Source organism: Giraffa tippelskirchi, chromosome 7, assembly GCF_054371585.1.
Source record: "Giraffa tippelskirchi isolate mGirTip1 chromosome 7, T2T-mGirTip1v1.2.pri, whole genome shotgun sequence".
In the NCBI taxonomy this organism is placed as follows: domain Eukaryota; kingdom Metazoa; phylum Chordata; class Mammalia; order Artiodactyla; family Giraffidae; genus Giraffa; species Giraffa tippelskirchi.
Genome location: NC_137281.1, coordinates 7,505,031 through 7,524,269, shown reverse-complemented (window position 1 = coordinate 7,524,269; position 19,239 = coordinate 7,505,031). Strand labels below are relative to the sequence as shown.

Below are 19,239 nucleotides of genomic sequence, written 5' to 3'. Positions count from 1 at the left end.
ATTTAAAGTGATAAAAAGGAAGAACCCACAACCAAGAATGCTCTACCCAGAAAGACTCTCATTCAGATTTGATGGAGAAATCAAAGGTTTCCAGATAAGAAAAAGTTAAGAGAATTCAGCACCACCAAACCAGCTTTACAACAAATGCTAAAGGAACTTCTCTAGGCAGGCAACATAAGACAAGGAAAAACCTACAGAAAATAAACCCGAAACAATTAAGAAAATGGTAACAGGTCATACATAATTACCTTAACTGTAAATAGGATTAAATGCACCAACCAAAAGACATAGACTGGCTGGGTGGATGAGAATATGTGGATGTATGCACTTCCACTTACCACATCACTCTGCTTGACCTCCAAGTTGTATGTAATTATTTTATATTGTAAAGTTACTCATGTTCCCAGTATGGCTTGCAATTGTAATTATCTTTTATTTTTTTGTCTGGCTACTGATTGTGAAAACTGATAAACATCTTTCACTATTGTAAATAAATAAACAAATAAATAATAAGCAACCAGGGCTTCCCTGGTGGCTTAGACGGTAAAGAACCCACCTGCCAATGCAGGCAATGTGGGTTAGAGCCTCAGGTCAGGAAAATCCCTTGGAGAAGGGAATGGCAACCCACTTCAGTATTCTTGCCTGGAGAATCCCACGTGGACAGAGGAGCCTGGTGAGCTACAGTTCATGGGGTCGCAAAGAGTCGGACATGACTGAGTGAATAACACTTACTTAAGCAACCAAATGAAAAAGAGAGAGAGAGGAAAAAAAGAGTTCTGTGGAACTTCCCTGGTGGTCCGGTGGTTAAGACTCCACTCTCCCACTGCAGGGGGCACAGGTTCCATTCCTGGTTGGGGAACTAAGATTCCTCCACATGGCATGGCACAGTCAAAATAAATAAATAAATAAAAGTTTTTGTGCTCTGATTGGTAGGGGGGAGTTGGTTTTTTGGTACATGAGTCCACCTTCTCCCCAGGTGCCTAGCCTCCTGAATAAAGCAAACTTTCCTTTCCTACTAACACTCATCTCTGCAGTATTGACTTCCCAGCGGTGAGTAGCTTAACCTGAGTTCAATAACACTACCTTCTTAGTCCAAGCCATCATCTCTTCCCTGGAGATTGTAGCCTCCTGAGCATCTGCCTGTTCCTCTTCAGCCTCTTTCCTGCATTTTGTTCTGTCTATTGCCATTGCTGTGATCTTTTAATAATGCAAATTATGCTTTGTCCATCTTCTGATCTAAGCCATTTAGTAACTTCCTATTTATTTTCAAATACAATCTGCCCTCTCCTCCATGTAATACTTTATTCAGGCAAAGATCAGCAATGGCTGCTACAACCAGGGGGTGAGAGATGAGATGGCTGTGGAACAGTGGCAAAGTCTCACTGCTCAGATTACCAAGGAGAAAATGTACTTCTAGAGTGAGATCTGTCAGTTAGCTCCTTGATCAGGTAGCCAAATTCAGCATCATAATAGTGAACTATCTCCAGATGTGATGCAGTCGAAGTCTTCAGTATCACTAGGGAAAAGTTCTTGCCAAAAATGCTCAACATCAGTTCATCCAAACTTCAGACTCAATTTCCATTTTACAGGCAAACAGGGGTAGTGGAAGATACTGAAAACACCATGAGGAAATAATCAGAAATCCAGAATGTGGGACTTTCTACTGGAAACTGGTCTGAACTCAGGGGAAAAACCAACAACATAATTTGGAAAAAAAAGTGTCTATGTCTGTATTCTATATTAAAAGAGAATAAAGAGAAAAAAAGGATAAAGAGACAGGATAACCAAATGCAATGCATGAAACTTGACTGACTTCTGGTTGAGATTAAAACAAAATACGTGTGGATCTATTGAGAAAATCTGATTTCTGAATAAATCTGAGATAGAGACTGGATAAACTTTCTTAGAGGTGAAAATAATTTTGTGGGACTGGATAAACTTTCTCAGAGGTGAAAGTAGTTTTCTGGTTATGTAGAAGAATGCCCTTAATCTTAGGAGATGCATGCTGAAACATTCAGAGGTGCAGTGCCTCAGAAATTTACTTTTTAATGATACAGGGAAAAAAATTATTAAAGCATGTTTAGCTTTATTTTCTTTAAATTTTTTATTTCAAAATAATTTTAGAATTTTTGGCAGGCTCCAAAAAAATAGTTCAGGGGGTTCTCACATACATACGTAGATAAACCAAATATGTCAAAGTACTTAAAACATGATAATAGTCATTTAAATTTGTAATAATTCCTGTAATTATTATTAAATAGGCAATTGAATCTATCCAAAAAACTTAAAAAATACTTAACTTTTTACAGGTCTACAGAGCCCTGAATAACATGGCCACCAGTTCTCTACTCTCTCCACCAACAACCTGGGACTCCTGCCATCCTTCCTAATTTAGGGCCTTGTACTCTTGCCTGGAAAATCCCATGGACGGAGGAGCCCGGTAGGCTACAGTCCATGGGGTCGCTTAGAGTTGGACACAACTGAGCGACTTCACTTTCACTTTTCATTTTCATGCACTGGAGAAGGAAATGGCAACCCACTCCAGTATTCTTGCCTGGAGAATCCCAGGGATGGCGGAGCCTGGTGGGCTGCCGTCTATGGGGTCGCACAGAGTTGGACACGACTGAAGCGACTTAGCAGCAGTAGCAGCAGCAGCACTTGCTGTTAACCCCGCCCCGATCTCCCTTCCCTTGGGCCTCTGTTTAGAAGTCATCTTCAGATGTGCCTTCCATTATCATCCTTTAAAAAATTTTTTTTCTTTTTGGCTGCAACACACAGCATTCGGGATCTTAGTTCCCTGACCAGGCATTGAACCTGCGTCCCCTGCAGTGGAAATGTGGAATCTTAACCACTAGACACCAACGAAGCCCCGTCGTCCTTTCTAAAATAGCTCCTCTTTCACAGCTGAACACCTTATTCTGCCCTTTCTTTATTGTGACGGCCACTATCATAAGTTAATTTTTTAATGCCTTTATTGTCTCCCTCTGCACGATGCAAGCTCAAAAAAGGAAGCCTTTGCTTTAGTCACATGCTACATCCTCAGAACCCAAACAGTGTCGAGTATATTGTGCGCTGGATGGACAAGTTATTGATTTAATAGTTTGCTGCTGCTGCTGCTGCTAAGTCGCTTCAGTCGTGTCCAACTCTGTGCGACCCCATAGACGGCAGCCCACCAGGCTCCGCCATCCCTGGGATTCTCCAGGCAAGAATACTGGAGTGGGTTGCCATTTCCTTCTCCAGTGCATGAAAGGGAAAAGTGAAAGTGAAATCGCTCAGTCGTGTCCGACTATTAGCGACCCCATGGACTGTAGCCTACCAGGCTCCTCCGCCCATGGGATTTTCCAGGCAAGAGTACTGGAGTGGGGTGCCATTGCCTTCTCCGTTTAGGTAATCACATCCTCCACGTAGGGACTCTTTGCTAGGCGGCGGAAGGGTATAATACTGGTGACTGATCATACACGCATGCGCCCAAGATCCGGGAAGTGTGTTAGGGAAAGGGGTGGAGCATCTAGAAGAGTCTCGAGGACAGAGGCGGTTGGGAGTCCAGAGCGCGAGGCTGAAGGGGACCGCTTGGGGCTCAGCGCGCGTGCGCACTGTGACTTCCAGCCTGCCGCGGCAAAGGCGTTTAAGACGCCGGTAGAGGCTTCGCGCGTGCGCAGTGCCTGCGGCGGCACCGAGGTCGCTGCGAGTGAGTTGTGATTGACTGGCGTGGCGCGTGCGCCTTGCGAACAGCGGAGGGATTTGAGGCTTTCCCACCCCTTCCCCCTGTCGCGAGCCGAGGCCGCGCGGGCTCGTGAGCTGCGGCCTGGTGCGCGCGCTAGGCGGGCGACAGAGACTGAGGGACGCGGACGCCGCCAGAGTCGGAGCGAGAGCCGGAGTATCCGCTGCTGAGGGGCCGCCGGAGCCGCCGCGAGCCCCCGGACCGTCGCTAGGCCAAGGAGGGCGCCGCGCGGCGGGTGAGTGTGACTGAGTGGCCTTGCCGGGTGCGGGGCCGCTACCCACAAGTCTCTGCGCTGGGCCCCGGTCCTTTCCCCGCGGCCGGGTCCCTTTCCCGCGCCACCGTCACAGCACCTTTTTGCACCCCTTATCCAGAGTTCTCTGGTCACTTAAGCTCTCTTTCCATAGTCTCTCTCCCCCTCAGCACTTACCCACAGGCCCTTGCGGTATGTTGCTTTTTTCTTGTCGCCTCCGCGGACCCTTACCCATAATTCATTTCGCCTGTGGGGTCCAGCTCCATTACCCACAACCCCTTGGCTTGAGAGGCTTGCTACTTTTGACCCCTTCTTTAATCGAAGACTTACTGCGACCCTCGCCCCGTACCCTGTTACCCACGGTATGGGACCACCAGCCGCCACTACCCTGGACTCCCTTTCTCAGGATCCTTGATGTCCCCACAGCCGCCCACGGACCCTCAGCCCCGCGGTTCCTTGCTCAGGACTCTGAGACTTCACTATTCAGAAACCCTTTTTCAGTCTTTGTTTCCCTTACCGGCTTGGCCCGTCTTCACACAGCCCTCCCACCAAAGATTTACTCTTTTCGCCTGTGACGTAGGAGCACGCTGTACAGAACCTGTTTTGATACTGAGATTTTGCTTCTGTTTCTTTCTTTTCCTGGGAGTCAAGGGGTTATAGGGGCTTCATCTCCCCCAGCCCACCCTAATATAAGGCTTCTACTCTCAGACTTGGCAAGATGACCCAGTTCCTGCCGCCCAACCTTCTGGCCCTCTTTGCTCCCCGTGACCCCATCCCATACCTCCCACCCCTGGAGAAACTGCCACATGAAAAACACCACAATCAACCTTACTGTGGCATCGCGCCCTACATCCGAGAGTTTGAGGTGAGTTCAGTGAGCAGACTTGGGCCTGGGTTGGGTTCTGGGGTTCGTGGGGCTGGATGGGGGAGTCCAGTGTCTGGCCAGTTTTCTAGGCTGGGTGATTATTATTTCTTTATTTAGCTGCGCCTCATTTTATTCGAGGCATGGGAACTCTTAGTTGTGACATGTGGGATCTAGTTCCCTGACCAGAGATGGAAATGGAACCCAGGGCCCCCGCATTGGGAGTGAGGAGTCTTAGCCTCTGGACCACCGGGAAAGTGCCAGTTTTCTTGTCTTGATAGGGGTTCATTATGTATCCCTTGTTGAGTTTTTGTGACACTTCAGTAATTTGTGACAGTAACTACCAGTTGAGGATTCAGACTGTCGAGTTAAGTATTCCTTGGCACGTTTATCGGCTGTGTAACCTTGGACAAGTGGCAGATCCTGTTAGTCCTGTGGTCGCTTCATCTATAGCAAGGGAATGTTTGTTATCTTCTTTGTAGTAATTGACAGAATTAATTGAAAATTTTGTTACGGAGCTTGGCACCAAGCAATCAGGAAAGGTCAATATTTCTTACTGTTTTTGTCATTAAAGGGTTAACACCAGGTGATGTGCTGTTAAAATGGTGGGCTTGAGAATTTCAGCTTTGTTCCCTCAGGACAAACATAAATAAATGGCTTAGGTTCATGGACCTCAGTTGTTTCATTTGTGAAATTGGGGTAACAACAGTCCACCTCTTAAGGTGATCAAAGAACACCTGAGTATGCTGGCACACAGCTGGAAGTCAGAAGAATAACAATCTGGCATTGAGTGGGAAAGGGGAGGAGGAGGAAGTTGCGGAACAGAAGTTAATAGTGAGATGACAGAAAATTGGTTCTTTAGTGAGACTTGCCACCCTCAGTGAACCGGTACTTGGAAAATGTTATTAGCCAATTAAACTAATTTAATAACTGCAGGTGTGTGGCAGATGAGGGTCATGTGCCAGTTACTATTTGATGAGAGCTTGCTGAGGCCTTTAAGAACTGCCCTGGCCCTCAGAGGGTGTCCAGTTGTTTTACCTCTGAGCTCTGCACTTTCAGCTCCTTTTGCTTCAGGCCTGGTCACAATTCCTGTCTGTGACAGAGGACAAGTATTGTGATACTCACAGAGTGATCTGATGGAGGACTGCAGATCGATGCTCTTGATAAATGCAAGAGGATTGTTTTCTCTAGTATTTTTAGAGAATACCGAGTTAAAGAAAATCACACTTTTAAGTTCAACTAGCATAAAACTACTCTGTTAGAGTGCTGTACACGTTTCTGCATATTTCGTCTCAGTTTCTCTACTTCTCTTGTCACAGGCCAGTAACTATTCACAGATAGCATTGGTCTACGGACCACGCTTTGATCTGCACTGTTCCCCTGCCTCCACTGGCCTAGGAACTGTCCATGTTTGTGTGGGCGTGTGTGTAAACGTGCAGGGGAGTGTGGCCAAGATGTTTGTTATTTCTTGATGGCTGTTCCTGGCTGTTTTCCCTGTCCTCCCACTGTGTCACTCTTCTTGTTCCCAGGATCCTCGAGATGCCCCTCCTCCAACTCGAGCAGAAACTAGGGAGGAACGCATGGAGAGGAAGGTATGTAATGTTTGCCTTCTGGCCTCACATCTTTTTTTTTTTTTTGCATCTTCAGGATGTTCCCTGACCTCAGGGCCCTTCTATCTGTATTCAGTTGTCTACCTTTCTCCTGACAGAGACGGGAAAAGATTGAGCGCCGACAGCAGGAAGTGGAGACAGAGCTAAAAATGTGTAAGTCTCTCTTTCCATCTCTTGTTCAAGCATGCTTGTGTTTCTCTCCCCCAGGTCCACCCCAGGACTCTCATTTGGGAATGTGGGTTGTTGTCAGTTCACTTTTTTAGCCCCCATTATTTGCCAAGGCCTGTATTTGCTTTAGGCTTTTAAGCAGGAGAGCATAGAATAAGGGCAGACAGGAGGGGAGCCTGGTATTCTGGGCTGCCTCCTTCAGGGTTCTGCACTTGGAGAGGCGGCCACTGCCCAGCTGGGTCTCCCAGGCCAAGGCAGTGAGGTCTGGGCTCATGAGGCAGTTCTGGTTCCACCTCACCTCCCTGGCCCTTGGGCTGGGAGTGCTTCATCCCTTCCAGGTACAGGAGGAGTTGGAGTTTGGGGGAGGGACGTTGTAGTCATTAACCAGACTTACAAAAGAGTCCCATGTCAACCTCAGGTGGCCTTTTCTTATTAGAGCAAGGACTGTGTAGTCAAAAGACGGGTTTTCCTTCCATGGTCGGTGAATCACGTCCCTCAGAATCACATTCCCTGGAGGAGTCCATTGCTCATGGAGCTCATCAGACAGACACCTGACAACTGAATACCTGGGTGGCTCAACTGAGCGCTCTGAGCTCTGGCTTTCGCTGTTCCTGTCTTCTTGCATGCCTCAGAGGCATCTTGCATTGTGTCTGGACCACAATCAGGATTTTCTCTCCTCACCAGCCTGGTCTTCTTTCGATGTTACCTTCACTGGAACATGGTCATCCAGCTTTGCAAGTCATGGCCAGTTGTTTCCACTCAGTTTGCTTTTAACACCTTTTGTTGCTGTCTCCCCAGATTGTCGCCAAGACCTACCCATGCTACTCTCTAAATGTCACAAATCTGAGCATTCTCTCTGTGTCCACCACCACCGAAGGCCCCTCTAGTGTGGACACACAGTCTAATGAATTTACCTACATCCCTGACCCCCGCAAGTCCTGTGGGGCTTTTTGAAATCAACTCTGTTTATACCTTTCTCTGCTAATGGCCTTTTTTTTTTGTTTTATTTTTCCCCTTTGGGCTATACCATGTTGCCCTTAGGATCTTCGTTCCCTAACCAGGGATTGAATTCGGGCCCTCCACAGTGAAAGTGCAGAGTCCTAACCAGTGGGTCGCCAGGAAATTTCCTATACAGCTTCCTTTTGCTTTCAACATAAAGACCAGAGTCCCTTCCCTGCCTGCTGAGGATGCATTCTGCCCATGCTCCCTCCCCTCTTGCTCCAGCCTGCACTGGTGGCTTCTCCTGCCTTTTCTTTCCCAGATGGTCTCCTGTCACTGAGGCTCTGCCCAGGCCGTTCCGCCAGTCTCACATGATACCTTGGTGTATATGCAACTGCCCTTTATGTTTCTGGCAGCGTCACTCCTCAGGGAAGCCTTTCATGGTGCTCGGGTAGAGTCCTCTCGCACACTGAAAGCCCTGAGTCCTGCAGCTTGGTCATTTCAGTCTGCAGGAGGAATTCACTGACAAACATCTATCTTACATTGGTTCACAGTTCAGGAAGCAGGGTTCTGGTGGAATTTGCTCACCATTGTGGCCCCAGCTCCTGTAGGACCTGGCACACACAACTGTTGACAACAGTTAACTTGGGAACCTCTCAGCTCTGTTGCTGGGGCACAGGCCTTGGAGTCTGACCCACGTGAGTTTTAACCCTACCTCTGCCACTTCCAGCTGGGTAGCCTTGGAGAAATCACTTCTCCTGTTGGACATTGTTTTCCTCACTTTAAAAGTAGTATCCTTAAAAGAATCCTGGCATGTTAAACGATACTGAGGATGTAGTTAGTTGAATTTAGGATATGGGAGATTGTCTAGGACAAACTTGTGACCCAGTTTCCTTAAATAAATGTGAAAGCTGGGGAAGCAGGTGGGAAGGGAGTGAACCAAAGGGGTTAAAGAGTCAAAGGGCACCTCAACCAGATGGTCAGTGTGGAGCTTGTTTGGGTCCTGATTTGAATGAGCCACTTGCAGAAATCTTGTTTTGAAAAAGTTGAGGACATCTGAACACTGCATCTTGGTGAAGATAAAGAACTAATGTTAACTTTTTAAGGTGTAATAATAGTACCGTGGTTACTATTTTTTAAGTTTTTATTAGCAGTTACAGTGGTATTGTATATCTGGAGTTTGCCTTAATATACTGCTTGGGATAAAGATGTAACCAGTGTTGCCATTTGGTAACCACCAAGGTTGGTTCAGAGGGGTTCATTGTACTGTTCCCTCTTTCCTTAAGTGTTGAACTTCCCCATGATAGAAAAGGAAACGAGAAGGATGGATCCAGTACAGTAGGCTTTCTCTGCCCTAGGAGCCTCCACCCCCCAGTACAGAAACGGGCTGTGCCTTGTCACAGTTAACAGCTACCATTCAAGGGGACCTTGCTGAACACTTGATGTATTTCTTGTTTTTTACTTACAGCTTCCAAGTGCAATAGGGTTTGCTACTCCAGTTTTTAAGACAAAATGAAGGTCTGTGGAGTCTGGGTCCACTTAGCAAGAGCCAGAGTTCTGAGATACTTCCTCGTTTCTCAACCCCACAGTCTAGTCCTTTGAGCCCCTGCTCTGGGCTGCTGCGTAGAAAACCTCTTTGCCCAAGGATTCCCTGAGGGCAGAGCTGCCAGCAGGGTGGAGTGGTGCGGGGTGTGCGCATGGTGCCAGTGAGCTGCTGATCAGCTTCAGCTCGTTGCCACCGTCTGAGCTGAGATTCGTGGGCACTGTGCTAGCTGTTTCCTTGGGTCACGCTCCTGGGCCTCGGGGTTAAGCAAAAACCATAGGGTCTCTTATGCCAGGGTGGTTTCCCTGTGTCTGCTGGGCACCTTTAGCTGCTCATGCAGAAGCTCTGCTCTCTGCTGTTTGGGCTCCATCCACTCCTGCAGGCAGTGATTGGGTCCCCCTAATGCCCCTGCGGTACCACCTACCCCCGGTGATACTGAGGTTTGTCTCTTGTTAAATACACCTTCGTGTCAAATGGTATTTCAGTGAGGCCTTTCCTGACCTTCCCGGTAAAATGCTTCTCCCCATCTCTCTGTTATTACTAGATAGAACTGGATGATTGTTGGTCTTAGGTTGTTTACTGGCAGCCTCCCTCCAATAATAAATGAGCTCCAGGAAGGCAGGGATCTTTTTTTCCTCTTTTTCACTGTTGTTACCCCAGCACCTATGGGATTTTCAGGCACATAGTGCTTAACAGATACCTGTTGGGTGAATGGATGCAGATTGAGACGTGGGCACAGACAGTTACAACCCAGAGGGATGGGGTTCGGGTGAGGAAGTAAGCGGCAGGCACAGGGATGGACGTGACCCATCCGAATCACCTGTGGAATTAGTTTTGTAATAGAGTCTGCCTCTGTCTGTGGAGTTGATTGTTCCTCAGTGGTCTGGCGGTAGTAAAGCTGGGAGTTAAGAATCCCATCTGCCTCTTGTGGCCTCAGTGCCAGCTGTGGGTTCCTCCCTGAGGCCACAGGGCACAGGGAAGAAAACAGAGTTGACCTTTGCTAGGCTCCCACTCCCCTCTAAGGGTTGCTTGATCTCAGGTTTTCCTACAGGCTGTAGTTGCAGGCCTTGCCAGTGGGTGGCACTGTGTCACTGCAGGTGGCGGAGGAAGCAGTGCCTGGCAGGATCAGGCTGCTTCTCCAGAGATGCCCCTTTGGGCTTAGCTACTCCCACCTGGGAGGGACCTGGGCCTCAGGATATGTAGGCCTGAAAAAGGGGGGCAGTAGGCTGGCCCCCATCCTGTCAGCTTGAAGTCAATCTCATCCCTTCCTTTAATCAGCCTAAATCAGCCACTCAGATGAAATCTGCTGTGCTTCAGGGCAGTCAGGGCTCAGAGAGGGGCCTGCCCATAGTGGCCAGGTGACCAGAAGTTCTGGGCCGCTGTTCATCAGTCTCTTTCTTTCTTGCTCTGTGATACTGTTGACAACGTCTACTTACAGAATTTTTTTTTTATCCTGCACAGGGGACCCTCACAATGATCCCAATGCTCAGGGTGATGCCTTCAAGACTCTCTTTGTGGCTAGAGTGGTGAGTCCCCAGCTCCCAACCCCTGGAGCCCTAGGCTACGGAGAGCGTGGATGTGGACAGTAGACTCTGTCCGTGGGGTGTTTGAGGGCTTCTCTCACTTCATTTCCGTCTCCTTGTAGAACTATGACACGACAGAATCCAAGCTGCGGAGAGAGTTTGAGGTGTATGGACCCATCAAAAGGGTGAGTGGACTAGAGCAGGGGTGCTTGAGTTGAAGGTGTGTGGAAGGAGGGAGGAGGCACTGCGTCATTTCAGGCTTCAGAATCCATGGCCCGGGTTTCTATCCTGCCTGTACCTCCACGCCGGAGTCTCGGGTTAGCAGAAGGAAAGCAAAGAGGTCATGATTACTTGCTGCTGATTTAGAGCACAAGTCAACAAACTGCAAACTTGGTGTCTGTGAATGAAGTTTTGTTGGTATCCAGCCAGGGCCACTATTGTCTGCAGCTGCTGCTGCTGCAAGGCAATTAGGCAGGTGCGACAGAGACTGTGTGGCCCTGCAAGCTGGAAATATCTGCTCTCTGGCCCTTTGTAGAAAATGTACGTTGACCCTTGTTCTAGAGCATGGCTTCATGTATAACTGATGTTTCTTCATTTAATTTAGAAACTGAATCTGAATTCAGTTTAGAAAATTCAGATGCTCTGGGCTCTAGCAAGGGCTTGAGGTCATTGTGCACATCAGTTGCTAAGCCCAAGGCCATTAGAGCATCAGTCACTCTGGGTCCTTGAAGGGACCAGGGGAGGGTCAGAAGCATCTGTCGCTGGCATCATCCAGCCCAGAGCCTGGCACATGGGCTGTATGATTGATAGGGTGAGTTGTCCCCTTGTCAGAACTGACCTCTGCCTCCTGCCACCCATCCTCCAGATACACATGGTCTACAGTAAGCGGTCAGGAAAGCCCCGGGGCTATGCCTTCATCGAGTACGAACACGAGCGGGACATGCATTGTGAGTACCTCCCACCTGCACCCTGCCCTCTGACCCTCTCTCTTCTCTGCTGCCCCAGCCCCTTCCCGTCGTCTGTCCCCCACCCCCTTCCCCGCCAGACCTGACATTAGCGATGTCTCTTCTCCTCCCTCTGTTTCTGATATATCTTTTTTTTTGTTTTTTATATATGTGTTTTTTAAAAAACAAAAACCAAAATCCCCCACAACGTGTGTGTGTGTGTGTGTGTGTGTGAACCTGGGGAGGTAAGTGTCACACGTTGAACCTCAGGGGCAAGGAGGGAACCCGGTGGGGGCTAGGGCTAGCTGGAGGTGGGGGGAGGGGTCGGATTTTCGGGGAGCCTCTCCCCATTTCCCCCAGCAGATTTGGGGGTGGCCAGGTTGCAGTGAGGACTGGCCTTTGAACCTGCCCTCTCCTCCCCATAGCTGAGCTGGGGCTGGGCCACCCGACCCTCCACCTCCCCACCCCTGGCCCCCCACCCTGTTCCTTGGCGGGCAGTGGGCTGGTCTGCGTGTTCAGCGCCTGCCCCCACATCTCTAAAGCCCCCGTTGAGGCTGCGGCAGCGTCCACATGGGCAGGGATGGGTGGGCGGGGGTGGGCAGGGCTGCGGCGTGTCCAGGGGCCGCCGTATTAATTGACTGTTCTTATTGTCACTGCAGCCACCACGCAGCTGGCTTGCAGCTGATGCTTACGCTCCCCTTACAACACCTCAGTGTATGGTTGGTATAAGGGTTTGTATCATGGGTAAGATCACTCAGCACCGCACACCAGCCCAGCTTAGCCAGGCAGCTCAGGAGCAGCGAGGCCTCCCTCCTCCCGTCCCCAGCCGCCCCTCAGCCTCCCCGCACCCAGAACCCTTTCCTTGTTTGGGTGCCCTATGTCCCTTCTGGCCCCATCCATGTGCTCTCCGATAATCTTGCTGATCCCAGGAGGGGAAAGATGCCCCCCGATGGGAAAGGCAGCCGGCCTCTCCAGTTGGGCTCGGTTTAACCCCCAGCATACCTGGCTTCCCGACGGCCGCGGCACGGCGGCGGGAACGCAGCGGGGCCGGGGCTCCTGGTGGAACCCTTCGGCCCTCCCTCCTCTCCCGGCCCCTGCCCCTTCTGCGGGACCATCAGTGTGGTGGCCCTGGAGTCTTTTTGGTTGCTAGACTCGGGGTGCTCTACCCACGTCCTGTCTGCCTTACCACAGTGGAGCCTCCCGAGAGGCTGTGGAGCCCAGCTGCTCAGAGTGCATGGACCTGGGGATTGGTGTGGGAGGGGTCAAGCGACAGGCTGTATACAGCTGAAGGTGTTGGAGCTTTTACTGAAAACCCTTCCACTGGCTGGAGACCTAAGAGAGGGAGAGAGAGTGAAGCCTAGAGATACACACGTCACATTTTTCTCTGCTGTTATTCCCGGGTTGGGCCTCTTCTGGGGTTTGGGACATGACCAGAGTGGGGGTCCTTTGCTTGACTGTGTCCCCAGTCCTGAAATGCCTCCCCCGCTACCCTCCTCTGGGTTCAGGGGCCCAGCGGCCCCTTCCCCTTGGATCTTGGGCAGTACTCCCATCTCCTGGACCCCCGAAGCTGTCCCCTTTCGTGCCAGCCTTTGGGCTGAAGCAGGTGGTGGGAGGGAGTGAGAAGTTGAAGGTGGAAAAGTCATTCCATGTGCTGAGGGGGGGTGGGGCCTGTGCCTAGCTGAGCGTGGATTTTACGGGGAAAAGGTGAAGGTGGACAGGTTTTGCTAAGGCCTCCCTAGCCGCCTTTTAGAATTCAAGCAAGATAGTCCTTTCAAGTTCCCAAGCTCTATGTTAACCTTTGTCTCCCCCTCTTCCAAGGCCTCCATGAGGTTTCTTTGGGGTCCACCACTTCCTCTGCCTGCCTCCAGGCAGTACAGGAGATGTGGTTCCTCTCCCCGCCGGGGGCTCCCTAGAACCCCCTGACTCCCTTCCCTGTAGCTTTAGCTGACCCCATGGTGGTGGGTGTGGGGTCTGTGCGCGTGCTCAGGTAAGCTTGGGGGCTCCAGGTAAGCGGTCCCGTGTCCCCCCCCCGGGAAGCCCGCCTCCTCGCCAGGCCCCCAGGAGTTGCCGAGCCCCCCCCATCCCGCTCGGTTTGGACACCCGCAAGGCCGGCATCGGTAAATGGCACCTTTTTCTCTTCCTCTGGTTGTTATTTGGGGGGGGAGAGGGCTGGGGCGGGGCCGGGTATTGTGGCTGGTTGAGGATGACCCCCTCAGCCAGGGCTGGGGGTTGGGAAACAGGGACTTTCTTGGCCTCCCGAGAGCCCCATGTGAGACAGGCCCGGGCTCGAGCCTGTCCTTGGCTGTGTCCTGCCCCCCCGCAGGTCCTGCCCCTCCCTGCATCTCCCCCCTCTACTCCGCACCCTTCCTGAGGCTCAGGTCGGGCTCAGCCTCTCCTGGTGTGTGTTGCACTGGGGTGTGGAGGGAGAGATGGGCTGCGGGCTGGGTGGGTACAGTCTCGTCAGGTAAGGCAGGGATTTTCAGTAGCACCGCACGTCTCCCATGCCTCCCTCCACTTCCCTCTGCCCCACCTGCTGTAGGGGGCCCCCCATAACCCACCCTCTACTCCCTGCCATCTCCTAAGGATTTCTCCTGCCCCCTTCTGGTTCATTTTCTGTTCTGATGTCTGTTCCCCCCATGCTCACCCTCCCCCAACAAAAACCACAGTAAAAGGAAACCGGTGTGAACTGGGGTGCGGAGTAGCCCAGCTGGGCCTCTGCTCCCAGCATGATGTTTTAGGGTGCATGCCTGGGGTTGTGGAGGAACCCTCCCCCACCGCAGAGTCCAGCCTTAAGTTAACCTCCAGTTTCTTTGCAGCGACTTTGGCCGCCTTGGTGGGAGGGGGCTGCTCTGTCGAAGGGGACTAGGACTGGCCTGGGAGCCCAGGGTGGTGGTTAGGGTTAGGATAGTGGTTGGGAGTGGGCCGGCCCCCCCAAGAGTGTTTGGGGGGTGATGAGGAAGCAGATGGTGAGATGGAGCAGGCCCCTCCCGGGTTGGGAGAGGGTTGTCTGGCTGTCAGTTGCCTGGCTGTCTGGTGGGCCTGTGTGTGCGCGTGCGTGTGTGCGCCGAAGTGTGCTGACGGGGACGTGGGGGGTGGGGACGCCACAGAGCGGGGCTGTCGCCTGACTAGAGGACCCTCTGGGGACTCCTCCCCCTCCCCTTCCCCGCATCTGTTGCAGCCGCTTACAAGCATGCAGATGGCAAGAAGATTGATGGCAGGAGAGTCCTTGTGGACGTGGAGAGGGGCCGCACCGTGAAGGGCTGGAGGCCCCGGCGGCTAGGTGAGTGCCTTCTGCTCTGCCTGGGCTCGGGGTCCTGCTGGCTTCCTCTCCCTTCTCTTCCCCCCTCTGCTGCTTTCTGTCTTCTCTTCCCCGCGCAGCTGCTCACATTCCTTCTCCCTCTCTCCAGCTCAGCCTCTCGGTCTCCAGCATCCTCTCGGTCTGTTTTTGTTTTTTATTCTGGGTTACCGATTAGGAGCAAGAGTGCTAACCTTGAGAAGCCAGTCTGGGATCCAGTTCTGACTTGCGCACTCCCTGGCAGGTGGATTTCTCCCCTTTTCTGTCTCATTTTCCTCATCCTAGAAAGTGGGAATAATCTCGAGTTCACTGAGCTCAGCCTCTCAGACACCCAGCTTGGCAAGGGGTGTACAGTGGGGCTTGCAGAGCCATTCTGCCACCCACTTTGCTCCTGCTCACCTGTCCTGTTCATTCAGTGCATAAACGCTGGTTTGATCATCAGCTGTGTAGCAGGCTTCTAGTCAAGGGTGAGACATACGTGGTTAGCCTCTGCCCTCTCCTACCTTCAGTCCCTGTCACTGTCATCTCTTACTGTCAGTTACCATCTCGGTCAAGGTCAGATTGGTAGCAAGTACCAGAAAACAGTATAAAGGGGTCTGTTGGTGTAGAATCCCAGTGTCTCTGGGCCCTGTTGGTGTAGAAACCCCCCCCGTGTCTTGGAGCCCAGAGACACGGGATGTCTGTGGTCCTTGAGGACCTGGTAGCGGAGCCTTAAGCATCAAGAGCCACCTCTGGCATCTCTGCACCTTGCTTCTGCCTTGGTTGCTTGCTGTCTGTGTGAGCTGGTCTCTTCTGGGTCTCTCCCCACTGAGCCAGTGTGGCATTCTTCAACGCAGTCTTGGGTGAGTCTGTGCTTCTGGGTGGTGGATCTAAGTGGCTCAGTGTTGGTCCTGGACCTGGGGTTGAGGCCGTGCCATCCAGACTTGGCTATTGAGGACCAACTCCAACGAGGGGGTGGACCCAACTGTCAGAGAAAATGGTCTTCACTAGGGAGACACCCTAGATGGCTCCAGTACCCTCTGATCTTAGTTCCGCCTGCAGCCTGCTGTTCTCATGCTCGACTTGCCTTTACTGAGTAAGGCACACACGGATCTGCTGAGTGTCAACTCAATAGATAGGTTCTCATCTCCCTCTCCGGTTTCTTTGGGTTGAAGTGAGTCCTTCGGAGTCTGCTGTTGCCCATTGTAGAATCCTGGAATCTCAGAATCTTCTAGTTTGATTGGCATTCCGACTTTCTGATGGTGATAACCAGTGCATTTTGACACAGTGTACATACAAAAAAAAATACATTTAACCCAAACAAAAGTTTGATGAAACAGTAATTTATCTTTTCTACAGGCAGTGTATACTAGTATTTTATATTGTTTATCTTTTTAAAAAATGTGTCGTTTGCATCCTGTCAGATTTAATGATGTGACTCCATTGCTGAGTTGTGACCTGAATGAACATTGAAAACACTGGTCTATTTCTCCGCATACCTGCTGAGTGGCTTGTCCCCTGTTCGAATGTTTCATGTCCAAGCTGCCTCTTTTCCCTTTTGACCCTCGTTGCTGAAACCTATTCCTTAGATGAAATAGCTTCACGAAGCTTCCTTCCAGGCAGTGGGGACAGAAGGGTGGGGGAGAGGGCAGCTTCTGGAGTCAGCAGGGAGTCACGTCCCCGCTCTGCCCTTCCTTGTCCAGTCGCCCTGGGCAGGGCTTTTCAGCCTGAGTTTGTTTCGAGTGTGAAGGAGGTTAGCTGCTGCTCCTTCCGGTTGTCCTCTTTGCTACTTGCTGCTCGTTCAGCTTTATATCCTGGCTGCTGTATGGCGGCAGGTCCAGCGTCCTGATGGAAAGGGGCAGTACATGCTGGAGGGAGAGGCAGCTGTTAATCAGCGCTCTCCTGCACGTGTACATACACACGTGAAATCAGAAACTCCACCTGAAGTTCTGAGGAATGTGTGTTCTGAGTGGAGAAAGGCGTTATCCGGTAGGTTAGGGCAGTCTGAGTGAGGAAGTGAGGTGTGGGTTAAGGTGCAGAGGGTAAGTGGAAGTTAAGTAGACAGGGGAGATGAGACTCCCGGGGAACGTGTGAATGATCCCCAAAACTGGGCAGGAAGGACATAAGGAGGTTGGGAAATGCCTGGAACCTTTAGAGCCAGGGGCCCTTGCGCTGAAAGACGGAGGAGGCCAGCCTCTGACCTTGGCTTGGGCGGTGGGGAGCCATTGGGGGCTTTGAGGCAGGTCAGGTTTTCAGTTAGAAGGATCAGGGCTGTGCCTCGGCCCGGGGGTGACTAGGGGAGAGGGTGTGTCAGGGGCTGGGGCTTCCCCGGCGGGGGAGGTGAGCTTGGAGCCTGATGAGGGCGCGGCGTCCAGCTCGCGCTGTGCCCTTCTCATCTCTGCACTGCCCGCCGCCGTCGGTAGCGCCAGGGCCTCAGAGACGCTGAGGCTCGGGGTCCCCGCCCGCCCTGACCCGCCTGTGTCTGCCCCTCCCCAGGAGGCGGCCTGGGCGGCACCCGGAGAGGCGGGGCGGACGTCAACATCCGGCACTCGGGCCGGGACGACACCTCCCGCTACGATGAGAGGTGAGGCCGGGCCCGGTGTCCTGGGAGCGGGGCGGTGAGTGGGGGAGCCCCGCCGCAAACCTCTGCCCACCTCATCCAGGCCCGGCCCCTCCCCGCTGCCCCACAGGGACCGGGACCGGGACCGCGAGCGGGAGCGCCGGGAGCGAAGCCGCGAGCGAGACAAGGAGCGGGAACGACGACGCTCCCGCTCTCGGGACCGGCGGCGGCGCTCGCGGAGTCGCGACAAGGAGGAGCGGCGGCGCTCCCGGGAGCGGAGCAAGGACAAGGACCGGGACCGCAAGCGGCGCAGCAGCCGGAGCCGGGAGCGGGCGCGGCGGGAGCGCGAGCGCAAGGAGGAGCTGCGCAGCGGCGGAGGCGGCGGCGGCGACATGGCCGAGCCCTCCGAGGCCGGCGACGCGCCCCCGGATGACGGGCCACCCGGGGAGCTGGGTCCGGACGGCCCGGACGGCCCAGAGGAGAAGGGCCGGGATCGTGACCGGGACCGACGTCGAAGCCACCGCAGCGAGCGGGAGCGGCGCCGGGACCGCGATCGCGACCGGGACCGGGAGCACAAGCGGGGGGAGCGGGGCGGCGATCGGGGCAGGGATGAGGCTCGAGGTGGGGGTGGCGGCGGCCAGGACAACGGGCTCGAGGGTCTGGGCAACGACGGCCGAGACATGTACATGGAGGCTGAGGGAGGCGACGGGTATCTTGCTCCGGAGAACGGGTATTTGATGGAGCCTGCACCGGAGTGAAGAGGCTGCTCGCCAGCTGCTTGGACGTGTTCCTCCTCTCCCTGCTGTCATCCTCCCCCCACCTTCCCGGTCACCACCTGAATCTGCCAGCCAAGAGCAGGAGTCTCCTTATTTGTTTTGGTCTCTTGGATTTAAAAATAAAATTTCTTGTTGATAATGGGCGCTTGGTTTCTTCACTGCTCTTGCTGTCGTCCCCAGGAGGGTGTCACCTTCTGACTTTAGATGGCCCTACTCTGGTGGTGGTCCAGGACTGGAGCTGTATGAACTAAGGCTAGGGCTAGTCCTGGTACAGCCGAGCTGTTTAAAATAGGGTAAGGAGGCCCTCCTTAAGGGTCCTTGATGCCTTGGATTTTCCTTCCTTTTTTACCCCCCAGTTCTCCCACACATTTCTTGTGGAGCTGTTCATAACCCCTATCTTGGTGCGGGGATGGGGCTCTGGGCTGTGTTTTCACAAAGGTAGCATGAGAGCAAGATAAAAGGTGAAGAGAAAAGACCGTCTTGTCTATGTAGTATTGGGATAACTGGACAGCTAGCTACATACATATATAAAAAAAAAAATTCTCTTAATGCCATATCCAAAAATAAGATGGATTGGGGCTTCCTTGGTAGTCCAGTGGTTAAGAATCTGCCTGCCAATGCAGGGGATATGGGTTTGATCCCTGGTTTGGGAATATCCCACATGCCAAGGAGCTGTTAAGCCCAGGTGCCACAATAAGAGAAATCACTGCAGTGAGAAGGCCTCACACTGCAACTAGAGAGGAACCCCTCTTGCCACAACTAAAGAAAGCCCACATGCATCAAAAAAGACCCAGTGCAGCAAAAATCCATTTTAAAAAATGGATTATAGACCTAAGTGTAAGACCAGGTATTATAAATAAAACTAGAGGAAAACATAGAACACACTCTGACATAAATCACAGCAATACTTTCTTGGACCCCACTCCTAGAGTAATGGAAATAAAGCAAAAATAAATGGGACCTAATTAAAAGCATTCGAACAGCAAAGGAATCAAAATGAAAAGACAACTTACAGAATGGGAGAAAGTATTTTCAAATGATGAAACTGACAAGGGATTAATTTCCAAAA

General features: G+C 52.1%; 1 protein-coding gene and 1 long non-coding RNA gene across 3 annotated transcripts; one reads left to right on the top strand and one right to left on the bottom strand.

The window, feature by feature from the left end:
• Window positions 1–430: 430 nt before the first annotated feature.
• LOC145515277 (uncharacterized) lies at window positions 431–4,199 on the bottom strand. Its single transcript, XR_014060829.1, has 2 exons — window positions 3,375–4,199; window positions 431–2,411 (listed from the first exon to the last, which is right to left on the bottom strand). It is a non-coding gene; the product is annotated as an uncharacterized LOC145515277 (long non-coding RNA).
• On the top strand, window positions 3,768–18,309 carry SNRNP70 (small nuclear ribonucleoprotein U1 subunit 70). Of its 2 annotated transcripts, none has more exons than XM_081515290.1 (10): window positions 3,768–3,956; window positions 4,680–4,836; window positions 6,363–6,425; window positions 6,542–6,596; window positions 10,555–10,619; window positions 10,739–10,801; window positions 11,482–11,563; window positions 14,739–14,840; window positions 17,331–17,418; window positions 17,525–18,309. In XM_081515290.1, the coding sequence occupies exons 2-10, from the start codon at window positions 4,690–4,692 to the stop codon at window positions 18,150–18,152; spliced, it is 1,293 nt and encodes a 430-aa protein (XP_081371416.1). In that variant the 5' UTR covers window positions 3,768–3,956; window positions 4,680–4,689; the 3' UTR covers window positions 18,153–18,309. The 2 variants fall into 2 exon arrangements, with proteins under 2 accessions (XP_081371416.1, XP_081371415.1); XM_081515289.1 differs by having other exon boundaries at window positions 17,498–18,309.
• The last annotated feature ends 930 nt before the right edge of the window (window positions 18,310–19,239 follow it).

Bases quoted from the DNA above. Each gene is read 5' to 3' on its own strand.
- SNRNP70 (XM_081515289.1), top strand. From the start codon at position 4,690: ATGACCCAGTTCCTGCCGCCCAACCTTCTGGCCCTCTTTGCTCCCCGT. The intron at 10,802-11,481 runs GTGAGTGGACTA...CCCATCCTCCAG, and splicing joins TGTATGGACCCATCAAAAGG to ATACACATGGTCTACAGTAA. The intron at 14,841-17,330 runs GTGAGTGCCTTC...GCCCCTCCCCAG, and splicing joins CTGGAGGCCCCGGCGGCTAG to GAGGCGGCCTGGGCGGCACC.